Source organism: Engraulis encrasicolus, chromosome 21, assembly GCF_034702125.1.
Source record: "Engraulis encrasicolus isolate BLACKSEA-1 chromosome 21, IST_EnEncr_1.0, whole genome shotgun sequence".
Lineage (NCBI taxonomy): Eukaryota > Metazoa > Chordata > Actinopteri > Clupeiformes > Engraulidae > Engraulis > Engraulis encrasicolus.
In genome coordinates, this window is record NC_085877.1 from 39,326,521 (window position 1) to 39,349,099 (window position 22,579).

The following is a 22,579-nucleotide window of genomic DNA, read 5'->3' on the forward strand; positions in this document are numbered from 1 at the left end:
TGTCACATGTAGTGCTTCGTAACGCGTGCTGGCACATGGCCAAAGTTCAGTTGTTATTACAATGGGTCAGCAAAGTTTATTTGAGTGCACCAACTCTTCTTACAGTGCAATGGGCCAAGACACGCCAGTCTGAGCAACATATCTACGGCTTTATTTAATCAAAATCAATTTTATTGATATAACATAATATATATATATATAAATATAGAATACATATAGAATATATAGTATATATATATATATATATATAAAAGTGTCAGCAAAGTTTATTGCATGCACCATTTTTTTTGACGGGGGTATGGATAGACAACATGATAGTTTTAACACATCTACTACTTTACAGAATCGGAATCACTTTTATTTTTGTAATCACAAATGTAATAAATAAAATATTCATTTTTAAGGGTCAGCATGGGTGTAGTTTATGGGTTGGATGGTGGGGACATGTGCATACCACTTCTGTGATTACTTTGCAACTGGCTTTAGAGCAAGGATTCTTAACCTATGGGTCGGGACCCAACCTATGGGTCGCCAAAGATCCACAGAGGGTCGCGAAGCCCTCTTGATTTTAAAGGGTTTAATTTTATATATAGCCCATGTTGAATAACAAGGCATCTAAACAAATATACACATGGAAGCATCAAAATGTAAGTGCTAGATTAAACATTTGCTCTATATTTTACCGAAGATGAATAAAATGATAACTAAAATGAGTTTTCGTAGGAAACAGAGTATCATGTTACTCCCTCTCATGCGGGCGCTCGCGCGGTTGGGTGACCAAAGCTTACAATGGTAAACATATGGGTCCCTGAAGAAAAAGGTTAGGAACCACTGCACCACCATTTGCAGTCCCCTGTAGGGTGTGTCTTGTCCATGGTCATCTATGTTACAGTGCAGCCAGAGAGAGTAGAGAGAGGGTCGTTCCATTGGCCCATTGCTTCCGGGTTCTACAATTGCAAGGGAGAGGGGGCGAAATCCCCCTTTAGGCAGACCTAAGGACTGTTCTATTCAATGCTAGGAGTATTATGACACGCCCCTTTAGGCAGACCGGAACCTGTTCATGTTAGGTGCCCATAGCAACCTATTACATTGGCATATCTCTATATACTTAAAGAATCTCTGGTGAAGTCAATCAGCGTCTTCCTGTATTTCTTGTTAACCCGTGCAGCAGAACAATGTTTCTCGTCCCACTTTATCTTCCCCTTCTCTTCCTGCTGATTTTCTTTTTTTTTGCTGTAAATTTCCATTGTTTTACTGTAATCCATCTTATTTTGGGGGTATACCCAAAATAAGACAATGTGTTGTGTGCACTTGGGAGTTCTTGTCAAGGCATGGTGGTAGAGCAGTGGTTCCCAAACCTGTTCAGTCAGGGGGACCCCCTTTTGGATGTGTCCCCCCCCCCCCCCCATAGACTTCAGATCTCGTTCCCGTGTAGCTGAGCCGAAGGCGTTGCGTCACCACTCAGTTTTGCCAGATGTGACCAAATCCCGCCCAAAAGGTTCTCAAAAACCGCCAAAAGGCGCTAAATTCCTCCCAAATTCAACAAATTACATTGACTTCTATGGGCCCAAAACGGCCGAAAAAAAAAAAACGCCAAATGGCTCATTTTTTCCGTTTTTACCCGCAGACACTCATCCCAAGTAGCCCAATGGGGCAGGCACCCGCCCAATCTGGCAACACTGTCACCAGTAGGGTGGAGCCCGGCTACCACCCACCATAGTCTCAGCCTAACAATGGATGTCTAGCAATAATAGCGGACAAACTATTAATGGAAAATATCCACCTCAATGGACAAAAAACTGCCTAGGCAATGGGGTAGAGCACAATGTCATTCATCAGTGCATGTCCAGCCCAAAGTGCAGCCAAGCAGTAAGCTGCCCTTGAAAGACAATAGGAAAAACCTGCCTGTGCATCACGTCACAACTCAGTTTGGATGGTAAACTGACTTCATAACACCTATGTGTGTAGTGACTAAATTGTGACACTTAAAACAGCAGAGTGATGTCATCGGAAGGCACTATGAATAAGCCTCGACAACACACAGTAATGCTGTTACAACAATATTGGATGGGTGGCACTGTAATTTTACCTCTTACGCTTTTTTTCCCTTCATTTTTTTGTTTTTACTCAAGAGAGGTTCCATAAACTCCATGTTTGAAAATAAATACATTTCATGTGTGTGCTATGACGCAGTACGTTAAAACACCTAAACATAAAAGATGTAGAGAATCACACCTGGCTATGTTTGGAATCAAATTAGCAACCCTTGGTCCACAAGTGCAACGCCCAACTCCAACATTGTTACAGCAAGTGGAAACAGATTGTGTGTGTGTGTGTGTGTGTGTGTGTGTGTGTGAGAAAGAGACGGAGAGAGAGAGAGAGCGTAAACATGTAAAAGGAAGTACAAGGTCAAAGGTCAATGTGGTTGAGGTGTGTTATCTCTACAGGTCAACAGAGTTTCAGTGTGTGTGTGTGTGTGTGTGAGAGAGAGAGAGAGAGAGAGTTATTGTGTATGAGCGAGAGAGAGAGAGAGAGAGAGAGAGAGAGAGAGAGAGAGAGAGATTTCTGACTGTTGTCAATGAGCCCGTTGATATGGCCGCAATAATCAGGTTATTGGAATAAACAGTTCTTTTTCTAACTTCGCTCGGTGTTTCACTATGGGATACGCTTCGGGCGTGACCATCTACGGAAGCTCCAATGACAATACGTCTGTCAAAGACAGACAGGTCGACGCGGTCGGGCTCCGCCCCTCAGGGTGTATACCCCGGCGACCTCCTGTGATCCATCATTCTCGCTTTCTTCCTGACTAAGAAGAGCGGAGCTCCCGAACAAACCAGCACTAGGTAAGGCTGTTCTCGCTTAACCGTTCGCCGACGGACCGCCAAGGACCCCGTCACTGAACACGAATTCGGCCCGATAAGTGCTATATTGTGTGCCTTCGCCTAGAAGTGCGCAGAAAGTCTGCAGTTCACCCTGCTTACTTTCAAATTATGCTTAAGTTCCGTGTCGTGACGAACTTGACCAGAGTAGCGTGGCGGGCTATCCGCCTACCTAGCTAACCTAGCTGCTGCATTAACTTGCTTCAACTTACTCCCCACCGGCTCACCAGCTGGCGGGAAGTTTTTGCGGTGAATCAAACCATTTAATACAGCAAGTCGCCTAAACTTGCTTGTATTTTTAAATTTAATTAGACTTGCTTACCGGACCTCACCCCGCTGGGCGGGAAGGGTGCTAGCAAGCAAGTGCAGTTAGCAGCACGTGTTGGCTAATCTGCTAGCAGGTGTTAGCTAGAACCACGCACGTGTCGCGACGAGTGGTTCCACTAACATTTTCTCCTCTGATATTTTCTCAGGAATATGTCAACTACCTCTTCCCCCACCAAGGGGTCAGAAGGGAAGGGGCTGAACCAACAGCCTCCTTCCCGCCCATGCCCGGCCAAGTGTGGATCCTCCATCTCCGGCAGAGATCGTCACATCATGTGCGTCTTCTGCACCGGCGTGGAGCATGCGCGGCTGGCGGTATCCAACCCCCAAGTATGCCCCCACTGCGCAGAGATGCCTCAGAAACTCCTGGACCGACGCCTGAACGTGGCCACCGGCAACAACAGGGGTCCCAACCAGGGAGTCAGCCCGAGACCTTTCTGGGCCGATGAAGTGGAGAGCGCGTATCCACTTGAAGACGAGCCCAGCGTCGACTACCCCCGTTCCCAGGGAACAGAGGAGGACCAGGGCGCTATGGAGTGCGACGACCTGTACCTAACAGGCGACACCGACGAGGAGGGTGACCAAACCCTCCTCCTACACTCCAGACCCCCCAGCTCCAGCGACCGCACTGGACCTGCGGACACTAACTTCTTTGAGGTCTGCAAGAGGGCAGCCGCCAGCCTGTCCCTGCAGTGGCCCGCCACCCAGGACGCCGTGGGACAGGAGAGGGACCTCTACGACGGCCGTCGTCTCCCCCCCCAGACTGCGCACACCAGGCAGCTGCTCCCTGCGGTACCTGACTGCATTAAGGAGGTCCGAAAACACTGGGACAGCCCGTTCCAGTCGAAGTTGCCCACCAGAGGTTACACAACACTGAAGGTCNACAACATGGCCAACCTAGGCCTCGGCGCCCCCCCACCAGTGGAGACGTCTCTGGCTTTCCACCTGCATCCAAACAGGCGTTCGATGCCCGCCACCGCCACCGTTGCCCTGCCCGCCAAAGCAGACCGCCTCACGTCATCCATCCTTCAGAGGATGTACAAGTGTGCGGGCCGCTCTGTGTCTTCCCTAAACGCCGTGACCTTGCTGGCAGCCTACCAAGGCAACCTACTCGAAGACATGGGGCGGCAAATTGATGTAGACAGCCCAGATCTCAAGCTGTGGGACGAGATCTGCGTCGTCAACGACCTCCTTCTCCGCACCGCCAGGGGAGCTGTCCAAGCGAGCGGCCGGACCATGGGCCTCGCTATCGCCGGAGAGAGAGCACTGTGGCTGAACCTATCAGGCCTAGGTGACGCCCAGAAAGCGGAGGTCATGGACGCGCCATACGACCCCACCAAGGGACTCTTCGGCCCAGCCCTGACGAAGATGAGGGAGGCGTCCTCCCAGCGAAAGCAGGAGGACGAAGCGTTCAGCCTGTGCCTCCCGAGAAAGCCAACTCCCCGCCCCCAGCCACCCCAGCCGGCCTACGCCACGCCGGGGAGGGGCAGAGCTCAGATGGGCAGAGGCCAGCGTCCCCCACCCAAGGCTCAAGGAAGCCAGAGCAGGGGCAGGAGCCCTAACCCTGGCCAGTGGCCTAAACCCTCCTTCGCCGCCGCGGCATCGAGGAACCGCCATCAGCCGGCCCAGAACAAGGGCCAGAAGCCCTGACGACGAGGGCCCACTCTCTCCCACCTCTCCCCCTGGTTCGAAGAGGAGGAGAATGGAAGACATGTCTCAGGGGACCCCCCGTTCCCCCCCTTGGTTCAGTGTCAACAAGCACAGTGTCACCACACACATGTTCCATGTACAATAAATGTTCCAACTTCGCACCCAGGCCAAGGGCCAAGGGCGAATGTTCCATTTACAAAAATAAATGTTCAAACTTCGCACCCAGGCCAAGGGCCAAGGGCGAATGTTCCCCCCAAAACAAAAAATCCACCTCAAAAGAGACACTCGGTGTCCACAGTGGCAAAAAAGAAACAAATACAAAAAAATGGGTGCCTCCCCCTCATAACCCCGCTAGGGGGAGACAACATACCAGTAGCAGTGAGCCCAGGCTCCAGTATGTGCATGACGTCATCACCACGCGCACATGTAGAGCCAGCCACGTCATCAACCAGCGACACACTGGGCTCCTTCACAACACAGAAGAGCCAGTGGCTGTCAGTTACGACTCACCCATGGGTTTTAGCTACTGTTACGCGGGGCTACAGGCTACAATTCGACAAGAAACCACCGAGGTTCAGTGGAATACTAATGTCGATAGCCAACGGGGATTCTGCTCGAGTTTTAAACGAAGAGATAGAGTCTCTTTTACAGAAACGAGCGATCAGAAGATTACCGGAGGCAGAGAGCAACCAGGGCTTCTACTCCCGATATTTCCTCATCCCAAAGAGAGGCAGCAACGCGCTTCGTCCCATCTTGGACCTACGTATACTGAACAGGTACCTTCGCAAATACACGTTCAGAATGCTAACACACAAGGTGCTGTGTCAATCCATTCGCCCCAACGATTGGTTTGTTACGATAGATGCGGCAGACGCATTTTATCACATAGAGGTATTCCCGGCGCACAGGAAGTTCCTGAGGTTTGCGTTCCAGGGCATAGCCTACGAATTCATAATTCTGCCCTTCGGGCTAGCTTTAGCGCCTCGCTGCTTCAGCAAGTGTGTGGAGGCAGCTCTGGCTCCCCTAAGATACACCGGGATCAGAATACTGTCTTATCTCGACGATTTCCTCCTATGTTCCCACTCGAGGGAGCAGGCCCTTCTAGATTCCGCGACAACACTGTCACACCTACAGAATCTAGGGTTCAAGATAAACCGAGAAAAGAGTCAGCTAGAGCCCGCGCAGTTCACGAACTATCTGGGACTACACATAGACTCCCTCTCGTATCGTGTGAGGCTGTCCGATGCGAGAGTAACATCCTTCACACAGGGTCTGGACCTATTCCAGCCTCAGAGAGCAGTGTCGTTCAGACAGTGTCTAAGCCTACTGGGTTTGATGGCATCGGCCATATCAGTGGTGAGGTGGGGTCTTCTCATGATGAGAGATTTCCAACGCTGGGTGAGCGCACTACGCCTTTGTTCCCGTCGTCACCTAAACCGCAGAGTCAGAGTGAACACGACATGCATGATAGCCCTACGCTACTGGAGGGACCCAGCGGTGCTGATCACTGGGGTGCCTTTAGGGGGGGTGGCATCGAGAATGATGCTAACGACAGATGCGTCCCTACAGGGATGGGGCGCTACACTGGGGGGCAGAACAGTGAATGGTGTCTGGCCAGACAGACTGAAGTCAGAACACATAAATTATCTAGAGTTGCTTGCAGTGTTCTGGGCACTGAAACACTTCCAGGACATATTGAGAAACAATCATGTGTTAGTGAAGTCAGACAACTCAACGGTGGTAGCTTACATCAACCGCCAGGGCGGCACTCGATCCCTAAAACTACAAGTTGGCGAAGGAACTGTTGCTCTGGTGCGGGGCTCAGTTCCTGTCGGTACGAGCAACACATGTGCCGGGGGTACTGAACAGGGGTGCAGATCTCCTGTCCAGGGGGAACCCCTTATACGGGGATTGGACCCTCCACCCACAAGTAATAACACAGGTGTGGCAGAGGTTCGGGCAGGCAACCGTAGATCTCTTCGCCTCGAGAGAAAACGCACAATGCCCTCTCTATTTCTCCCTAGCAGACGAAAATGCACCACTGGGTGTGGATGCACTAGCTCACCAGTGGCCAAACGCCAAGCTGTACGCATTTCCACCAGTCAGCATGATATCCCCCACTCTAGCCAGAGTCAGGGCACAGCGCCTGTCACTAATCTTGATAGCCCCGTATTGGCCATCCAAACACTGGGTAGCAGAGATAGTACAGATGTTGGAGAGCCCCCCATGGCCCCTCCCCATACGGAGAGACTTAGTCTCTCAGGCGAGAGGAGAGATCTACCACCCACACCCAGAGAGGTTGGCTCTATGGGCCTGGCCCGTGAGAGGTGGAATTTAGATGCAGTAGGCCTGCCCCCAGCAGTCATCGAGACGATCCAGGGGGCTAGAGCTTCCTCCACACAGAACCTATATAGCTGTAAGTGGCGTGTGTTCGAGGCCTGGTGCTCACAGAAAGAGATAATATCCTTTCAGTGCTCAGTAGTACAGCTGCTAAACTTCCTACAAGACCTTTTAGATAAGGGAAAGGCCTTTTCCACAATAAAGGTGTACTTAGCTGCAATCTCAGCCTGCCACGTGGGCTTTGGAGATAAGACAGCAGGACAACATCCCCTGGTGTGCCGCTTTATGAGAGGCGCGAGACGTAAGCGCCCCATTTCTAGACCGCTAGTCCCTCTTTGGGACTTAGCTCTGGTGCTGAGTGCTCTCAGTGCCCATCCCTTTGAACCACTAGAGCACGTGAGTTTGAAGTTCCTCTCGATCAAGACTGCTCTGCTCGTAGCCTTGACCACAGCAAAACGTGTGAGTGAACTACAGGCCTTCTCAGTGAAGCCCTCATGTTTACAATTCGGTACTGATTTTAAGAAGGTTCGCCTTCGCCCCAATCCAGGGTTTGTGCCTAAGGTAATGGACTCAGCATACAGGTGTCAGACGGTAGAGTTGGAGGCTTTTCACCCTCCTCCATTCATCTCGGAGGAGAGTCAGGTGCTCAACTGCCTCTGCCCTGTCAGAGCCCTCAGGATTTACATACAGAGAACAGCTGAGTTTAGGAGACATGATCAGCTGTTTGTTGCATGGGCCACTCACCACAGGGGACTACCTCTGTCTCGCCAGAGGTTGTCTCATTGGATCCTTGAAGCCATATCAGCGGCTTATCAGAGTAAGGGCTCTCTACCGCCAGAGGGCATGAGAGCCCATTCAACCAGAGGCATGGCCACTTCCTGGGCCCTGTTCAGGGGTGTGTCAATAGGAGAACTGTGTAATGCGGCGAACTGGGCCTCGGGGAACACGTTCGCTCGCTTTTACAGATTAGATGTATCAGGCCCATCTTTAGCTCACGCAGTACTGGGGGTAGGCTCCTCTGCAGTGGTCTAGATGTCACAGCACCTCAGCTAGAGTACCTTGGACTACGTCTAGTGTGCAATACGGGAGTGGGCTATATCTCCCATAGTGAAACACCGAGCGAAGTTAGAAAAAGAACGTTAGGTTATGGCTATAACCCTCGGTTCTTTGATAACAGAGTGAGGTGTTTCACCTATCTTTCCCTCCTTGCACCAGGCAGGGAAGAAACCGTTAAGAATGATGGATCACAGGAGGTCGCCGGGGTATACACCCTGAGGGGCGGAGCCCGACCGCGTCGACCTGTCTGTCTTTGACAGACGTATTGTCATTGGAGCTTCCGTAGATGGTCACGCCCGAAGCGTATCCCATAGTGAAACACCTCACTCTGTTATCAAAGAACCGAGGGTTATAGCCATAACCTAACGGTTATTGGAATAAACGGTTTATTGCTGTTTACATGCAGTTCGTCGATTGACTGTGTTCCACTAAAGTGTGTGACACGAAGCTAGACGTTAAGGCTTGTGATTGGCTACTTATCCTTCTAGAATGTCAATAACCCGATTATGCTGGTTACATGACACGAGTCAGTTTATTAGCCAAAAACCTACCTGTGCGAATCGGATTTCTCATAAACCGATGACAGCAATAAACCGGTTATGAAAACTGTTTATTCAGTTTACATGAGCGCTCGAATAAACCGGTAACTCCAAAGACCTGATCATAAACGGTTTATTGATGCACATATGATGCACATACATGTTGATGCACATACACACATACACACACACACACACACACACACACTGCTGCTGGTGTACTTGACAGACCTTTTTAATATTTATTTTTCTTCAAAATGCTACTATTACCATGTCAGAACGCCATAAAGGACTTTTTTAGGAAAAGCACAAAAGCACAACAATACCTCTTAATGTATGTCCTCTACAAGTATTCTGTTGTCCAGTCTTGCACTTTAAATGTCTGTATGAGCACTGTCTATGTCCATGTATAAGTACTGTCTATGGCTATACTGTCTATGTCCTTACCTAGATTAGTCTATGTCTGTATGGGAAAGCAAGAAATGTAATTTCAAATTCTTTGTATGACCAGTGCATGTAAAGAAATTGACAATAAAACCTACTTGACTATATAAACGGGCTCATTAAGTGTCATTTAGCTATTGTCAGGAGAAATTGATATAATCTATGATATAAAATGATATGATCTTTAAATTGATACTGTGTCATTTTGGTATTGTCAGGAGAAATTGATATTAACTAATGATATAAAATGATATGATCTTTAAATTGATACTGTGTCATTTTGAGAATAGGCTTATTGTACACCTATCCTAAATGATTGAGTTTTACCTTTCTTCTTTACTTTCAACCATTCTCCGAGTGACCGTGCACATTTTACCTCCATGCTAGCAATTAACATTGAATCATATGAGACCAGCTGGCGGCTAGCTGTAGAGAATCACACCTGGCTATGTTTGGAATCAAATTAGCAACCCTTGGTCCACAAGTGCAACGCCCAACTCCAACATTGTTACAGCAAGTGGAAACAGATTGTGTGTGTGTGTGTGTGTGTGTGTGTGTGTGTGTGTGTGTGTGTGTGTGTGTGTGTGTGTGTGTGTGTGTGTGTGTGTGTGTGTGTGTGTGTGTGTGAGTGAGTGTGAAAGAGACGGAGAGAGTGTAAACATGTAAAAGGAAGTGGTTAAAGATCTACAAGGTCAAAGGTCAATGTGGTTGAGGTGTGTTATCTCTACAGGTCAACAGAGTTTCAGTGTGTGTGTGTGTGTGTGTGTGTGAGAGAGAGAGAGAGAGAGAGAGAGAGAGAGAGAGAGAGAGAGAGAGAGAGAGAGAGATTTCTGACTGTTGTCATTAAGTGTCCTTTATCTATTGTCAGGAGAAATTGGCGCTTTATGATCTTTAAATTGATACTGTGTCATTTTGAGAATAGGCTTATTGTACACCTATCCTAAATGATTGAGTTTTACCTTTCTTCTTTACTTTCAACCATTCTCCGAGTGACTGTGCAAATTTTGGCGGCTAGCTGGTCTCATAGAATTCAATGTTAATTGCTAGCTTGGAGGTGAAATTTGCACTGCCATACACTGAGAGAACCACTTGAAATACAGGAAAAAATTAAAAAGGGGAGGTGTAATGTAGGGGAGGTTTAAATGTAAAAAGGGAAGGTGTAATATGAGCTCCATTTCCAAAAATGGCACATTATCACTTTAAAACCCTAGGCCTCAAAAAGTACTAGAGATGTACAGGATCCAAGATCCGGTTCCGGATCCGGCAGGATAATAGGGTTTTTCAGACTATCCGGATCCGGCAGGATCTTAAGCAGTGGATCCGGTATCCGGCAGTTACCTAAAAATCAGGATCTGGGGCATCTCTACTTTTTACATAGCCTAGGCTTTTCAGTCAGTCTTTCACAACCCCAATCACTGCATGGAGTGAAAGCCCTTTGGAAGCGGCCATTGAAGGCAGTGTGGCAGTAAGCCAATGAGTCTTAAAAATAGTTTGCGCCAACGTAATAAAAAGTAATCGAAGGATCCGGTATCCGGTTCCGGATCCGTCAGGATCTTAAGCAGTGGATCCGGTATCCGGCAGGATCCTAAGAATCAGGATCCGGTGCATCTCAAAAAGTACCAATCATTTTCAGATTCGGGAAGACTGGGTGGAGATCTGGCTGAGAAACAGTTCACGGGTGTGTTTTCTCGAAAGCATAGTTGTTAGCCAGTTAGCAACTTGGGCACTTGCCAATGGGAAATTGCATTGCAAACAACAAAATACAGTAGCTAACGTAATTACCAACTATGGCTTTGAGAAATGCTCCCCTGGGCTATTCAAAGTTGCGTAGTGTGCCTTTGAACTTCATACTGGATGACGCATTATAATATAATGACCACTGAACCTTGGCCGTGTATCAGTGGGGAACAGTGTTGCCAGATTGTGCGGTTACCCGCCCAATTGGGCTACTTGGGATGGCCGTCTGCGGGTAAAAATGGGGAAAATTGGCCATTTGACGTTTTTTTTCCTGCCGTTTTATGCCCATAGAAATCAATATAATTTGTTGAAATTGGTTGGAATTTAGCGCATTTTGGCAGTTTTTGAGAGCCTTTTGGGCGGGATTTGATCAGACACATCTGGCAACACTGGTTGGGAATCAAATGTGGCAGTGCCAGCTAATAGTTTGGCTTACCCGTTCATGTCTTATGTCTGCAGACTAAAAGGTAAGCAAATGATTAAAATTATGCTTCTTAGCTAAAACAGGAACCGCTGTAGGGGACATTTAAGGAAGGAATCTATTATCAAATGAAGCTTCCTACACGACAGGCATTACATTGGACAAGGCAATGCTTGAATTGTTCTTAGTCACAGATTAACAATAGACTGTAGCAACATGAGAAAACATGGCTGGTCTATGTCAAAAATCCCTGAGAAGTTTTTCGACCCCAGTCCAGCCCTGCTTCACCTGCTTTATTACCTCTGAACTATCATCTCCTTTGGTACTCTGAGGTTATCCTGACATCTCTGTTTAAACACGTGCTACCTACGGATTATGTTCTCAATGACTAACCTTTGTTTTCCTTTGCCCTCCACAACTATTTGGGCATGCCTGAATCAGAGCCTTCTCTCTCTTTTTGGCTTCCTAGAATGGTCTGAGCTAGGGCTGCATGACTATGAAAAAAATTACAATCGCAATTATTTTAGGTCATAATTGAAAGCACAATTATTAATCACGATTATTCAACAACAATAAAATATACATGTAATATACATGAAATATACATGACATATAATCAAGAATGTACGTATATGGGGGATGAACAAAATAAGACTGTGTAATGGCATAATTATGTAAACAGCGATAACATGAAGTTTAGGTGGGCCGACAGATTTTTGGCCAGAATTTTCTCAACACGTTCTGGCTTCAAGGATGCCTGAGGGCAAGTCGCTATATTGCCCCCTGTGCAATCATGATTAAATTGTCACAGCAACGATTTGTAATTGTCACGCCCAAAGTCGTGATTTTCGATTAATTCAGATGAATTGTGCAACCCTAGTCTGAATTACTGCAAACCTCAAGCCTTGCAAGTCTATGTCCTTTTAACGACTAACCTGTATCTTCATTTCTCTCTCAAGATGGTTGGTTCAAGTGTGACTGGTAACCTCCTTACTGCACTGGCAGCCCTGTGTGCAGTATTGATTCTGCCCGTGGAATGCCAACCTAAAAGCAACATTCTTGTGGTGCCCATGGATGGCAGCCACTGGGTGAACATGGCGGTGATCCTGAAAGAACTGCACTACATAGGCCACAACCTCACCGTCATCCGTTCCCGCACCACCTTTTACATCCCAGAGAACTCCTCGTTCTACACATCCATCACAGTGCCCGGAATAGAGGACGAGTTTGACATGGCCTTCTACGACAAGTTGCTACGCCGCCACTTGGAGTTCCGGAGGTCAGGTCGGCTTCTGCGTACGCTGTACATCCAATGGGAATTGGGGAGCCTGATGAGCAATGGCATCGACTACATGGCCAGGACTATTGGGCTCATGTTTGAAGACCAGGAGGTTATGTCGATGATCAGGGACACCAAGTTTGACATGGTGTTCGCCGATCCTGCCATGCCAACTGGGATTTTCCTCGCTCACTATTTCAAGCTCACGATAGTCTACAATGTCCGCTGGATCCTGATGGGCGACAGCCACTTCACCTTTGCCCCCTCTCCGCTGTCCTATGTCCCTGTGACGGGCTCCGAGCTCACTGATCAGATGGACTTCTCCGAGCGCTTCCTCAACATGGTGATCCACATCATCCAGTGCTGGCAGTTCCGCTTTCTTGTGGAACCAGCTTACGGTCCGTTGATCGAGCGATACTTCCCTCCCGGAACAGACTTGCTGTCGATGGTGCTCTCAGTAGACCTCTGGTTCGTCCGGGGCGACTTTGTCTTCGAGTTCCCACGTCCCACCATGCCCAATGTTGTTTACATTGGAGGGTTCCAGTGCCGCCCTTCGAAGCCTTTGCCTGACGACCTGGAGGCCTTTGTGCAGAGTTCTGGGGAGCATGGTATCGTGATCATGTCGCTAGGGACTCTCATCGCAGCCCTGCCCAAAGAAGTTACAGAGGCGATTGCCATGGTGTTTGCAGAGATGCCCCACAAAGTCATTTGGAGGTACATTGGGGAGCGGCCGTCCACTCTGGGGAACAACACCCTGCTGGTGGACTGGTTCCCTCAAAACGACCTGCTGGGTCACCCGAAAACGCGAGTCTTCGTGGCTCATGGAGGTACCAACGGTGTCTACGAGTCCATCTACCATGGGGTCCCCATCCTGGGGCTGCCTTTGCTCTTCGACCAGTTCGACAATCTTCTTCGACTTCAGGTTCCCATTTTTTCTTATTGTCTCACCCTATTATGTCAATAATATACACACAGACAAAATAGTGGAATGGCCATGGTGTAGTCGGGCAGTCGTGGTCTAATGGTTAAGGGGATGGGCTTTAGATCAGAGGATTGCAGGTTCAAATTCCACCCTTCCACGTAATAACACATTCCATGGCTGAAGTAACCTTGACCAAGGCATCTAACCCCCAGACTGCTCCAGGGACTGTAACCAATACCCTGTAAATTACTGTAAGTAGTATTATATAGAGTATAGTATAGAGTATTATACCCCAGTACAAAATTGCTTCATTCATTTTTTGGTGCATCACATGGTACAAGACTGATCCTTTCTGAGACCACAGATCTGTAGCCTCATAATCCAGAGTATTCTACCAGTGGAACGGAGTACTGATCAGTGAAGAGACGTTATTGCCATAGTACTGCACTACTACAACATTACATATTTTCCCTGATGATTATCCCTGTTCGTAATAGTTTTGCTTCAGTCTGGTTATCTTTGATAGTGCTTTGTTAGCTGTTAGGGCGTTGTATTTAGCCCTTAGTTCAGCAAGCCTCTGAATATTCTCTGGGGTATTGTTGATGACCATCTCCTTTTCCATGTCTTTAATGTTGCGTTCTAGTTCTGTCATAAGGAGATGTGTCTGGTTACAACGTGGTCACTGGCATTCTGGCAACAGGACAAAGGGGTCTTCTTTTAAGGGTTTAAAAAAACATACTTTGGTACAGAAAGCACCAGCGATGAGTTTGCATTGATACATCATCCACTGCTACATCATTCATTCCCACATTATCCATTTCTCTTTGTGTAACTCAGTGGTGGGGAACCTTTCTCATTTGAAGGGCCACTTCAAATTCATCCGAGGGGCCGTGAAAGTCCTCCAAGGGCCATACTATGAACACAAACAAGGATTTTTCCCTTCACTTTAGGCCTATATTGAAGGCAGCCACATTTAAACAAACACCACCTTCTTCAGGTTCCCTGAATATAACTTAATTGTATTGCAAATGTATTTTCTAAGATTCCATTACAAAATATGTCATATTTCATGTGAAGCTGAATAACATAAACCCGGAATCAAACCTGGGTCACCGGCGGGGCCAACATAATGTTTTCTTAGTGTAGCGTAACTTCTCTTACTAGTGTAAATGCTTTTTAAATGCTTCTCACCATCTTCACCTGCAGGCACGTGGAGCCGCTCGAGTTCTGGAGGCGTCATCGTTGACCTCGGCTAACTTCAAGGAGGCTTTGCTGGACGTCCTGGAGAACCCCTCTTACAAGGAAGCGATGCAGAGACTATCCAGACTGCATAGGGATAACGAAATGCACCCTCTGGATCGCGCCATATTCTGGATCGAATATGTACTGCGCAACAAGGGAGCGGGGCCTTTGCGGGCAGAGGGTGACCGTCTGCCCTGGTATGTCTACCATAGCGTAGATGTGGGCCTGTTCCTACTGACTGTGCTTGTTGTTAGTGTGTGGCTGTTCTTTAAATTCTGCAAAATGGTTTTGCGAAGGATTTGTGGCCGAAAGGCAAAAGTTGAATGACAAACCTGTGGTCTGAACTTGTACTCTCAGGGTAAAATAGCATCAAACCTAAAATGAATATACTTCACTTCGAAAATTGTATTTTCTCATCACAAATGCAGTAATTACAGTGACAGGCATAATCCTTACTGTGTTTAGTGCGTACACTGAAATGATATATCCCTTTGTGACCTGACTGAGGGATAGTCCACGTTCCCAACTCCATCATGACCTTTGAGTTCTGAACCTTAAAGGTGCACCGTGTAGAAAGTGGCCAGGATGGGTATGACTATGCTGCTCATTGAAACTGCTGCCATTTACCTAATTTGATCTTTTCATGAATATTTACTGAATAATAAACCAATATTTACTAGTATTAATTCTGGAAATAAACTACAAAAATATTACACAGTGCCCCTTAACACAGCACTATGGCTCTCTGTAATGTCATAGCAATGTTGTTATGATGTAGTTATGCATTTTCAGCAAGTGAATAGGGTCGCCGGCGACCCCTGCTGCAGTAAGAGGCTAAGTCAATAATGTAGATAATTTAGTGATTTCATTGTAATAATCATTAACAACTATTAATGTGTTTACAATAATTTGAGCAAATAAGTGCTTTATGTATTGGCACAAATTATCCTCTTTTCTACGACATGTTTTCTGCTACCGCCATGCTACGCCATTTCCCCCTGGGATCAGTAAATGATACTCTACTCTACTCTGCTGAAAGTATTTAATTATATTTTTGTGGTTGGGTTTTAGAACAAATTAATGAGGCTGCTTGGAAATTACGCTGATACATGTTCAATGACATGTTTGATAGGTACATGAAATACAGTATTTTTAATGACAGTACAACAAACAAACACAAAAATCACAAGCGAGATGAATGAACACAACATAAACTACAAAAGTATTGGAGCTTCATTTCTGCCCATCGCCTGCCAAAAGTCCTTGGGGCAGCCATGGCCAAGTGGTTAGGAGGTTATATCAGAGGATTGCAAGTTCAAATCCCACCCTTACCTCTACTTACACCTCCATCCTTGCCTGAAGTGCCCTTGAGCAAGGCAGCTAACCCCATGTTGCTCCAGAGACTGTGAACAATACCCTGTAAAACAACTGTAAGGTGCTTTGGAGAAAAGTGTCAGCTATGTGCAATGTAATGATGTGATGTCGCTGGGCAAATGCTAGTCAGAGCTTGTGGCAGCTAGCTAATGCTATTTTTTGTTGCAAAGCCACTCTCTCGAGTGTAATTCTTACATTTTATTTTGATGGTTTAACATGACAGACAGACATTTCAGCCTAAGCCTTTTTCAGCTTCTGTCTGTCTGTCAAGGCTTCCACTTGAGTGTGCAGCTTTTCTACAAAAAAAACCTGTACAAATCTGTTCACTTGCACCCAAAGCTAATGTGCTAGTCTGGGGCGATACTAAAGATGGGGTGGGAAAGAGGGTAGATCAGGGACATTCAACAGGCACACACCTTCTCCTGGTCTCACAGACAAGTCCAACAAAGGTACGATTGAAAGTCGCTTTGGTTATAAAGCGTCTGCCAAATGCAATGTAATGTAATAATGTAATGTAATGTATGCATTGCGGGCCACAATTCAAAGAGGCAACCCTGTTGTCTCATACAGTAAAACGTGGTATAAAACCACAAGGCAGCACAAGCACTGCATATTTCAGCTCCTTTTAAAGGCCAACCTAAACAAAGTGAAAAGTGAATAGTTAAGCACTGTGAAGTGAAGAAATTAAAGTCATATGATCTATCAATACACTGTACAGTTAAAAAAACAAACAAACATAAAATTGTTGACGCTAAGTGCTTAATGCAGTCGCATGCAAGAAGAGAATCTTCAACAAAAAATTGGTGTTATTCTCAACATAAGCATACAACTGGCCATCGGAGAATGGCCTGGCTTTAAAACTATTTCATTTACTAATTATCATTAAAAGTTATAGTAATAATAATAATTACAACAATAATCATTAACATTATTTTCACTAAACACATGTCAATTTCCATTTCAGAAAGTAAAAACGCTATTTTGAGGGCTCAGTCTATTTACTACTAGTCTACAACCAGTCTATTTAGACAATATTGGATCAAATTTATGCCGCAGATCTTTTTTATTTTCTGAAGCTGGGGCTGACACCAAGTCATCACCTGGCTTTTAGACAGAATATTCTGATCTTCTGTCATCAACTCTCATAATAGATAATCATTTAAAGTTTATCATTGTTATATACACAAGAATGCAGCTACAAATTGTCATCTGTTTTGAATATTAACTTTTCTCGTCTCCACGCAGCAGGTGAGATGCAATCAGTTCATTGTTCCCCTCTGCATTCCTCCATCTCTCCTCTCTGACAAACAAGTGATCTACCTGGAGCGATTACAGGTCACACTCAGGTGTGCTCAGGTGTCATCGAGTGCGCCAAGTTGCGTCGAGCAGCTGATTACGAGATCGAACCAGCCAACAGGTGAGGGAACAACATGACATGATTGACGATGCGGCGCCGGGGCACATAATGCGACAGCAAAAGATGCTTATTTCTCGCTCGCTCAGGGTTTGAGATCGAGGATAAGCTGTTCTTAGAAGGTGGAATTCACCTCTTTGCATACAGCATACGTGTGTGCGTGCCTGCATGCATGCAGGCAGGCAGGTGCAGGAGAATGCGAAACATTCAGGGAATCCACAAGGCCTCCCAGAATCTGAGGCAGGATCTCTCTGCAGTCGTCATGGTGACAATGACTGGCAGGAAGTTTGTGGGGACAATGAGGATGATGATGGTAACAATGTTGAAGGCTCGTCTGAGGAGGAAGAGGATGATGATACATCAGAGAGGTGATGAGGAAGATTAGGGGGGCAAGGAGCATGATGATGGTAACAATGTTGAAGGCTCATCTGAATGACAATGGTGATGATGATGACCATGGTGATGATGATGATGATGACGACGATGTTATGGTGATGGTACATCCAAACGTGCTTTGTGTTCAAGTACAATGACTGGTGGGTTTTGATGAAGCTGCTGCTGATGATGATGATGATGATGTCGATGATGATGATGATGATGATGATGATGGTGACAGGGATGATGATGAGGATAATGCTAGGCCTACTGCTGCTACAGATTATGGCGGTGACGATTTTTGATGATCATGGCGATGATGTCGACGGATGGATTCCGGATGTTCTTCAGTGATGATGATGATGATGATGATGGTGGTGGTGATGATGGTGGTGGTGGTGGTGACATTGGAGGTGGTGGTGATGATGATTCTGGATGATCTTCGGTAATAATGATGATGATGATGATGATGATGGTGGTGGTGGTGGCGACGGTGATGCTCATTATCCTGCCTTGTTGCAGAAGAGGCTGACGGGGTGCAGGCGAGCCTTCATCTCCCTCCTCATCTGGCACCAGGAGCAGGGCCCACAGCAGCAGGCGTACACGCAGTCATTGCACATGGTGTCCTACAGGGACATAAAGAGAAGGTATGAATGCAACAATAATAATATAATAATATATAATAATAAAAATAATGTATAATATATAATAATAATATATAATAATAATAATGCATAACTTTCTTATAGCACTTGTCTTAACACTCAAAGACGCTTTAAATACAAATGATTATGGAATTATGGAATATTCTAGACCATTTACTTATTCTATACCTATTCTATTAATTCTACTGCATTTGATGCTTCACAGACTGAGCTATTTAACACACAGAGATTGGGATACAAACAATACAGCAAATAGTGAACAGGCTGTCGACGACCCCATCTTCACTAAAAGGTTAAGGTAAGGTAGTCTTTTGGTTCAGGTGGGATCACCGGCAACATAGTGTTTGCAGAAAAACTCAACCTAAAGTTGAGTCTCCTAAATTGAGATTGACTAAAAAACGTCTTATTATTTAAATAGAGGGGGGCCTCCTGACCAGTTATGCTAAGGGCCTCTAAAACCTTAGCAACGGCCCTGAGTGCTGCGCTCTTCCTCTGAAAACCAACAACTCAAGTACGTTGTGACATTACTATGACATAACGAAGAGAGTTGTAAGTACGTAACATATTAAGACTTGGTCATCACCATTTTGGGAAGAAGAAACTAATAATAGATGCTCTGCATAAAAGTTAATTCACAAATAGTGTGCATCAATGCACGTAGACACAGGTGTGTTGCTTTAAAATAATGCACATCAATGCACTTAGACACAGGTGTGTTGTTTTAAAATAACGTACATCAATGCACTTAGACACGGGTGTGCTGTTTTAAAATAACGTACATCAATACACTTAGAGACATGTGTTGTTTTAAATTAGCCTACAGTAAAACCAAGGGGTGTTGTTTTAAAGTACAACAATGCACTTAGACACAGGTGTGTTATTTTAAAATAACGTACATCAATACACATACGGCTGTGTTTTTTTTTTTAAAGGAACAGTCCACCCTTTTATGATGTTCACATATTTGCAGTATGTCCAAGCATTACTCGTTTTCTTCTCAGTGTTTTCAGTACTTCGATTTAATAGTATAAGAATTATTAGCATAGCTTAGCATAATCATTGGAAGTAAATGGGAGCATTAGCATCAAGCCACAACTGATCACAGGACGGGATTAAATAGCTGTTTTAAAGTAGTTTATGAGTACATTTAATGATGCTTTGTTTGCTCCCGTAGACTTGCATTGCTACGCTTAATTTGGCAATAGCCTACTGTTAAACTAGGCAATGCAAACACTAAGATGAAAAATCTTGAACTACATATGAGCAATTTCTTGGATGTGTTAGACATGGATGTGTTGTTTTAAAATGATGTACAACATTGCACTTAGACATGGGTGTGTTGTTTAAAAATAACGTACATCAATGTTGTAGCGTTTGCGCATGGACACCCTCATGGCCATGGTGACTGGTGGGATGATGCCGAAAGTGTCCAATAGCGGCAGACACAGGCACTCGCCGTGGTCCCTCGCCGTGATGCAGGCGAAACATGGGAAACACCACACGGAGAAACAGCCTACAGTACACACACACACACACACACACACACACACACACACACACAAGGGGAGGGGCATATCGACAGAGAGAGAAAGAGGGTGGAGTGTGGGGCGAATTGAGAGAGAGAGAGAGAGAGAGAGAGAGAGAGAGAGAGAGACTTTAAATTAGTAACACTGGTTGAAGTTGCAAATGACAAGGTATGGCTCTAGGCATGGCTCAAGGTCTGGCTTTACTGTAGCTCTTTGGCTTAAACTTTGAGCACGAAGAGATATGATCTGGATTAAGAGTGAAGTGAAAAATTATACAGTTTCTACAGAATGTAGACAACTAACATTTTAAACGTGTTTTTAAAGTTTGGAATTTCCACAAACTCTCGTGTATTTACACTTCAGGAGTGCTGAAGGCTGATATGCACGTCATAGTGAAATATAATAGTGAAATATAATAATAGGCTATAGTATAATAAAAGGATAATATTGTAATACAATAAATAAAATAAATACAAGAATGAAATACGAAAAGAATTTTTAAAATTAATTAAAAAAAAGCTTACATTCATGAAAGCTGTCACACTGGCAGATGCTGCTGTTCCACTGATCTGAGCCTGCCGCCATGACAACCGGCTTGGGCTGCTGAACCACCATTTTACTCGCCATGGTGATGAAATCTGCTAAAAAGAAAAATTAAAAAGGGATTAAAAAAAAGTATATATTTGGGCCTCGCACACCTTTATTATGACAGGACAGTAGAGATATGACAGGAAGGTAGTGTTTGAGATGGGGTAGGACTGGGAAATGACCCCAGTTGGGTTGAATCCAGGTCCCCATACATAGCCTGGGATACGGGTGCTCTACGCAGAGCACCACAGTCAACCCCCTCCGAAAAATGGCATCATTAAATACCATTTTTTGTATGCCTATGCTCGAATAAATAGTTACAAAGCGAGTGAAGAGTTTAAAAAAAGGACCCATATGAAATTGCATTGCACACAATCCATTTTAAACACTAGTATTCTACATATCAGGCTTTTGTGCACATTAAACATTCATTAACACTATATGGTAAGAAAAGAAGAACTCACCAATGCTAGTGTATTTTTATAAAGTCAGGTAAGCATACTAGTTGTATTCATAGTTCTAACAAATATACACATTTCCACAAAATGTAAAGCATAGTAATACTTAACATTTTGTAACACACTTAAAATTAGTATCACACGGGATGAGCAAGAGTACAGTACAGTCGGACAGGTACATTACTGTTACATTAGCTAACGTTAGCCTTTAGCTCCCTCCACTGGATGTGTGTGTAGCTGTGGCCCTTACCTGTGTGCCGATGCAGCGAGGACAGAGACAGGTGAGTGTGTGTGGAGAGGGGATGACAGTCTGAACACAGGTGTGTGTGTGTGTGTTAGGTCCTTTTTATATGGGAGGGGAGGAGGACTGCATGACATAGACAGTGACACACACACACACGCATGCCTGCCCACATCTACTCACAGAGAGAGCACGCATGCACATACACGCACGCACGCACACCTACACACCTGCACTTAATTGAAATACATATTTCTACCCAGCAGACAGGGTACACATTGTACATTGTTCTCATGTCTTTATAAACAACCCTTATTGATTTCACGAGTGATTGAACCAGCTGTGTGTTCCATATTCCGTTTTCCTAGAAGAAGGGCAGTCATGGGTAGGCGGTTAGGGCGTCAGACTTGTAGCCCAAAGGTTGCCGGTTCGACTCCCGACCCGCCAGGTTGGTGGGGGGAGTAAATAACCAGTGCTCTGCCCAATCCTCCTCCATGACTGAGGTACCCTGAGCATGGTGCCGTCCCGCCACACTGCTCGCAGCTTCGGGTGCCATCTTTGGGGGGTGCCCCCTTGCACAGGTGAGGCATAAATGCAATTTCGTTGTGTGCAGCAGTGAGCACTTAGGTGCTGTCAGTGTCACAATGACAATGGGAGTTGGCGTTTCCCAGGTGGGCTTTCAGACAAAGGCATTGTACAGTATGTATGCTGGCCTCAGCCAGTCAGGGAAGGTCACGTGGTTGATGTATAGCCCTCGAGGAACACCCTTGTGACTCTACACTGTCACAATTACGAACTAATGAAGTGAATCAAATGAACGGATCAAAAATACTTTACAGATAATGAAGAGAATAATTTGATGTAAAAGAAAAAGGTCACTCACTGACCTCTTGACCTTTGCTCAACAGCCTAATTATCTGGTAATGATTTATTTACAGTAATTTATTTGCACTTTATTTATTATTAATATTATTACTATTTTATTTATTATTAATATTTTTAATATTATTTCTTTTCTTTTTTTCTCTCTGTATGAAATATTTTGTAGCTATGTAAGTGCTAGTGCGTGTGCGAATGTTCATGTGCGTTGATGTATTTTTCATAC

The 22,579-nt window shown here is 45.4% G+C and overlaps 2 protein-coding genes across 3 annotated transcripts; one reads left to right on the plus strand and one right to left on the minus strand.

The window, feature by feature from the left end:
- The first annotated feature begins 11,404 nt into the window (after positions 1 to 11,404).
- On the plus strand, positions 11,405 to 15,840 carry LOC134437207 (UDP-glucuronosyltransferase 2C1-like). Its single transcript, XM_063186702.1, has 3 exons — positions 11,405 to 11,436; positions 12,350 to 13,591; positions 14,798 to 15,840. Exons 2-3 carry the CDS (start codon positions 12,350 to 12,352, stop codon positions 15,158 to 15,160), a joined length of 1,605 nt encoding a protein of 534 aa, XP_063042772.1. The 5' UTR covers positions 11,405 to 11,436; the 3' UTR covers positions 15,161 to 15,840.
- A 117-nt stretch (positions 15,841 to 15,957) lies between these two features.
- On the minus strand, positions 15,958 to 21,539 carry LOC134437208 (cornifelin homolog B-like). Of its 2 annotated transcripts, none has more exons than XM_063186704.1 (4): positions 21,484 to 21,539; positions 20,712 to 20,825; positions 20,020 to 20,174; positions 15,958 to 18,622 (listed from the first exon to the last, which is right to left on the minus strand). In XM_063186704.1, the coding sequence occupies exons 2-4, from the start codon at positions 20,812 to 20,814 to the stop codon at positions 18,500 to 18,502; spliced, it is 381 nt and encodes a 126-aa protein (XP_063042774.1). In that variant the 5' UTR covers positions 20,815 to 20,825; positions 21,484 to 21,539; the 3' UTR covers positions 15,958 to 18,499. The 2 variants fall into 2 exon arrangements, with proteins under 2 accessions (XP_063042774.1, XP_063042773.1); XM_063186703.1 differs by having other exon boundaries at positions 20,712 to 20,828; positions 21,484 to 21,538.
- Between the last annotated feature and the right edge of the window lie 1,040 nt (positions 21,540 to 22,579).

Excerpts from the sequence above, each read along its gene's own strand:
- LOC134437207 (XM_063186702.1), top strand. The coding sequence starts at position 12,350 with ATGGTTGGTTCAAGTGTGACTGGTAACCTCCTTACTGCACTGGCAGCC. Across the intron at positions 13,592-14,797 it reads ACAATCTTCTTCGACTTCAG|GCACGTGGAGCCGCTCGAGT; the intron begins GTTCCCATTTTT and ends CTTCACCTGCAG.
- LOC134437208 (XM_063186704.1), bottom strand. The coding sequence starts at position 20,814 with ATGGCGAGTAAAATGGTGGTTCAGCAGCCCAAGCCGGTTGTCATGGCG. Across the intron at positions 20,175-20,711 it reads GTGTGACAGCTTTCATGAAT|GCTGTTTCTCCGTGTGGTGT; the intron begins GTAAGCTTTTTT and ends TGTGTACTGTAG. Across the intron at positions 18,623-20,019 it reads GCAAACGCTACAACATTGAT|GACACCATGTGCAATGACTG; the intron begins GTACGTTATTTT and ends ATGTCCCTGTAG.